Consider the following 4,423-nt stretch of genomic DNA (forward strand, 5'->3'; position numbering starts at 1 on the left):
CTATTGGTTTAATGTAAGTATCTATTGTTTGGGATGAACAATACTAAGGAATGGGTAGTGTTATGACAACGGAAGTCACGTGATGTTGGTAACACGTGATGAATTTCTCGATTGATCATGAATTATCAGGTAAGACTTTGTTTGTGCTGGACGCCCTCTTTTTTAGTATATAAGCCTGGCAGAGAAAGCCTGCGGAATTTGAATAAAAAGAGTTCCAGGTAATTTACGATTCTGTTTTGAGCTAGTGTGTGTTTTCGAGATTGTTAATCGCTGTGATTTATAGCGTGTTATAAAAGTAGTTAAGTTTATTTAAAGTGATGAGAAATGTATTGACTGTGGAATTACTGTGTATTAAAAGTTTGTATCGAGGAAGAATAAACTGGTTTAATCAAAAGAGGACTTGTATCGCTGAAGTTCTTCGGAAAGAATTTCTACCAGAAATTAACAAACAAGCAGATACATAACAGTAGACATGCCACAAACTGAAATACAGTTTCCTCAGCATCAAGTTTGACTTCTCTGAACTTCTGATAAAAACCTCCTTCAGTAAATTCATAGTGTTTCAGCAAGGCCACTTTCAACTTGTCATAGTCCATGGCATCTTCTGACATCATGCCTCCATAGACTTGTAGGCCTTTTCCTGTGAGAAGTGGGCTGAGACAGACTGCCCAGTCACCTTTGTCCCAGTTCTGATTTTGGGCAAATCTTTCAAATCTCTTCAGGAAAGCATCCATGTTGTCTTTTTCCATTCATCAAATTTGTGAAGCTTAGGTCGGCTGACACGGACCCCATTGTCATTATTGAATAATTCTTCTTTCTGTTGGGTGAGCTTGGTGATCTCAGTTTGTGCTCTTATTCTCTGTATTTTCAGTCTCGCTTCTTTCTCCTTTTCTTTTTTCTCAATTTGTGTTTTTATTCTCTCTATTTGCAGTCTCTCCTCTCTCTCTTTTTCAATTTGTGCTCTTATTCTCTCTATGTCGAGTCTCTCCTTTTCTTCTTCCTCTCTTTCTACCTTTAGTCTTTCTTCCTCTTTTCTCTTCTCACTAGTTCTTCTTGTTTAACAAACTCTCGTAGTTCGCCATCTTTGAGCCCAAGATGCTCACAGATTTCTACTGCCATTTGCCACTGAATAATCCTGGCTGGCTCACCAAATGTCAGGTTTCTTATATGGGCTGGGATTATTTTACAGCAGGTGTCTGTGACTTGTTGGTGATAAATTCAAACAATAAACGTACAACAAGCAATCTACTTGTTTTAAAATAATAGATTCAAAACAAGTCAAATGTCAAATATTTTATTTTTCTCAAACAGCATAGTTTTCTCAAATTTCTTATCAAGTTTAAAGAACTTTTTTGACTCATTTTATTTTTGGAACGAAGTATAACGAGGGCTACGTAACATGCTGCACTTTGCAACACGTTATTGTTATCCGTTTAAGCATATAAACATTATGGAATTTAGGATTACTATTTACTACAATTTATGTTTAAGACAGTATGTTTATACTATGTGCACTGCTGTTCTAACATACTATAAATTATTAGAGTGTAACAATCAATAAACAGCAACTGTAAATATTATTCAAATTTGTTAGATGCACGTTTTCTTGGAACTTTTAAGTTTAAGCACATCAAGGAAAATATATACAATAGTTCAACTGTATATGCACATCATGTTGCTTTATAAATTATGTAAACAGAATATTAATAATATATACTGATACTTTCCTGGATGGCCTAAATGAATTCACTTAAGAAAAAAGTGAGCTCTATGGATGAAACATTGCTTTGCTTCCTCATCCTCTGAAGAGTTTCTTTCCTTCAAGTCAGAGAAGGAGATAATCAGATCAATTCAAGTGGATCCAGTTGAAAAAGCTTCTACAAATTCACTGCTGTTGGAGAAGTCTGACCCACCTTAAGGGGAAGAAGACTCTCCACCTCACCCACAACAATCAGGGGATACCATTACTGGTCCTCCCACCATCACTACTACATCCACTTCCAAAATGACCAGAGACAAGAAGACGCAACAAGCACCTCAGGCCTGTAGTACAGAGTGGCAATGGGAGGTCTTCAAAGATGAACAGCCCAAATTGTTGAGGGACTTCATCTGAGGAGAGCTTATTCCCCGTCAAGATAACAAATGTCAGACTCCTCTTGATTTTCCCCAATCCTTTTTTACTCTCAACATTGTTACCAAAACTGTTGAAGAAACAAATAAATTTGCACACCAGCAAGGATAACACCTAAACATCTATGTCAGAAAGAAAAGGAGAATGCTAAAATATAATAATGTTACTCCTGAAGAAATTTTAGCATTTATTGGTGTAACTACTGCTATGGGCATAGCTTGCTTACCATCTCTTGCAGATTAGTGGTCTACCTCTCCTTCACTTCATTTACCATGATGTTCTTAAATATTTTCCAGAGAAAAGTTCCTATCTAGAAGTAATACTAAACATGATAAGTTCTTGAAAGTCAGGCCTGTGCTAAATCATCTGCTAACAACTCTTCCAGCTCAATATAACTCTTCTAAGGAACTATCTATTGATGAACAAATGCTAGGAATAAAGGGTAGAATTTTATTTAAACAGTATCTACCTAACAAGCCTACCAACTGGGAAATCAAACTGTAGATTCTGGCAGAAGCTGTGACTGGATACTGTCTAAATTTTAAAGTATACTCTGGTAATAAGGAATCTGTACTTTCTAAGAGCTTATCAGACACAGTTGTAACAACTCTGATTGAAAAGTATCTTGGAAGGTGACACTCTTTCTTTACTGACAACTTTTATAAATTGTTTGATGTGTTGTTTTCACCTGGCACTAGGTTTGTGGCACTTGTAGGAAGGGTAGTACCAACTTCTTAGATATGTTTTCAGTTAACTTAATAAGGGGAGATTTGCAGTTTTTCAGCTGTGGCTCAATGACTTCTGTGAAGTGGACTGATAAAAGATATTTATGCTCTTTCTACAATGCACATTAATGAAAGTGATTAGCAAGCCACATGTAATCATGGATTACAACAAATTCATAGGAGGGGTTGATCTTATTGATCAATTTCTCAGCTATTATGCCATTCCATGTAAAATTGTGAAATGGTATAAGAAGCTTTTCTTTATACTTATTGATCTGCCTATTATTAATTATTTCAAACAGGTAACTAACAAGAGCAAGTACAAACAGAACTTTTGCTTACAATTAGTGGAATATTTTGTGTAATCACTAGTTGAAAGTAGAGGAGGGCCTTCTCATTTGTCAAGTGTCTAGTCACCAGTTCTGGCAGATGCATATGAACGACTCTCACCTGGGAAACACTTTCCAGCATTTTTTGAAGAAAAGGTGCAGATTGTGCCACCACAAAAGTTTCACTAAAATGATTTGCAACCACTGCAAAATTCACCTGCGTGTAAGGCACTTTAAAAGAGTATCATACTTCTCAGACTCTTCAAAGAACTTAACTTGTTTTCTACTTAAGTCAGTTAGTATGTGATGGCTAGTTAGGTTTTTCTAATTTCTGCTCTTGTTACAAACATTCTAAAAATAAATTTAGACATCACATTTCTAGTGTTTTTATTAACTCTCCAAATATGGGCTCAAGACCGATCACGTGACCTTTTATACTCGTTTAAAGTCTTTATAGATTTAATACTTATAACTATCAATATAGTGTGTATATCTTCACAAAATTTGGCAGTCTTTTAGTTCATATTACAAGTCTTACACATACAAAAAATCATATTTGTTAGTGAATTATTTTTAATAAAATAAAATAAAGAATTGTCCACAAATATATTAGGTATTTGTTTTGAATAGTCCGTGTCCAAAGTAATTTTCATGTTAAACTTAAAAATACTTTTCCTCATCTCAGAAATCTTAAATCTATCTGTTATTTTCTCTACCCTATCTCAAAATCAAATTGGTAAATTCGACCAACCTTGTGACCACCAAAAAACAAATCGAAATAAACCCAAATTCCCATTTTTTCTTTCTAGAATGACTTCAGATTGTAACCTGAAACTACATTCGTCTATTTTAAGTAGCTCTAAGTTAGTAATAGAATACATCTATTTATAATTAAATTTTATTGTTTTATTGTCCTTTGAACAGTGTCTAACTACTGCCTGTGCCATTATAAGTTGTAAATCACTCGTTGGGCCATGCAGCTCATGTTACGCTATCGAATTACATTACCCACAAGCTGCTTGCGTGCATGCCTTGTGCAAATTTTTTTATTATATTATTATTTATTTTATTTAATCTAACCTTAACTAACATAATGATATCCCTATTTTTACCTTTTAGTTACTTTTATAATAAAAAATAAATATGAAAAACAAGAAATAAAGTACTTACCCAATCTTCTTTTTTCTTGCTGTTGTGTTTTTTGAAGAGTGTTAACCCTAATTTTTTATACTATAGAT

The 4,423-nt window shown here is 34.3% G+C and overlaps 1 protein-coding gene across 1 annotated transcript in view; it reads right to left on the reverse strand.

Moving 5' to 3' along the window:
- The window catches only part of LOC106468642 (MAP kinase-activating death domain protein-like), a 138,202-nt gene that overhangs the window by 41,641 nt on the left and 92,138 nt on the right, over positions 1–4,423 (reverse strand). The window contains exon 22 of the mRNA XM_022396995.1: positions 1,963–2,201. Within this exon, the coding sequence (XP_022252703.1) occupies positions 1,963–2,201 (239 nt within the window). The remainder of the gene's footprint in view (positions 1–1,962; positions 2,202–4,423) is intronic.

This window comes from Limulus polyphemus, unplaced genomic scaffold (assembly GCF_000517525.1).
Source record: "Limulus polyphemus unplaced genomic scaffold, Limulus_polyphemus-2.1.2 Scaffold3095, whole genome shotgun sequence".
NCBI lineage: Eukaryota > Metazoa > Arthropoda > Merostomata > Xiphosura > Limulidae > Limulus > Limulus polyphemus.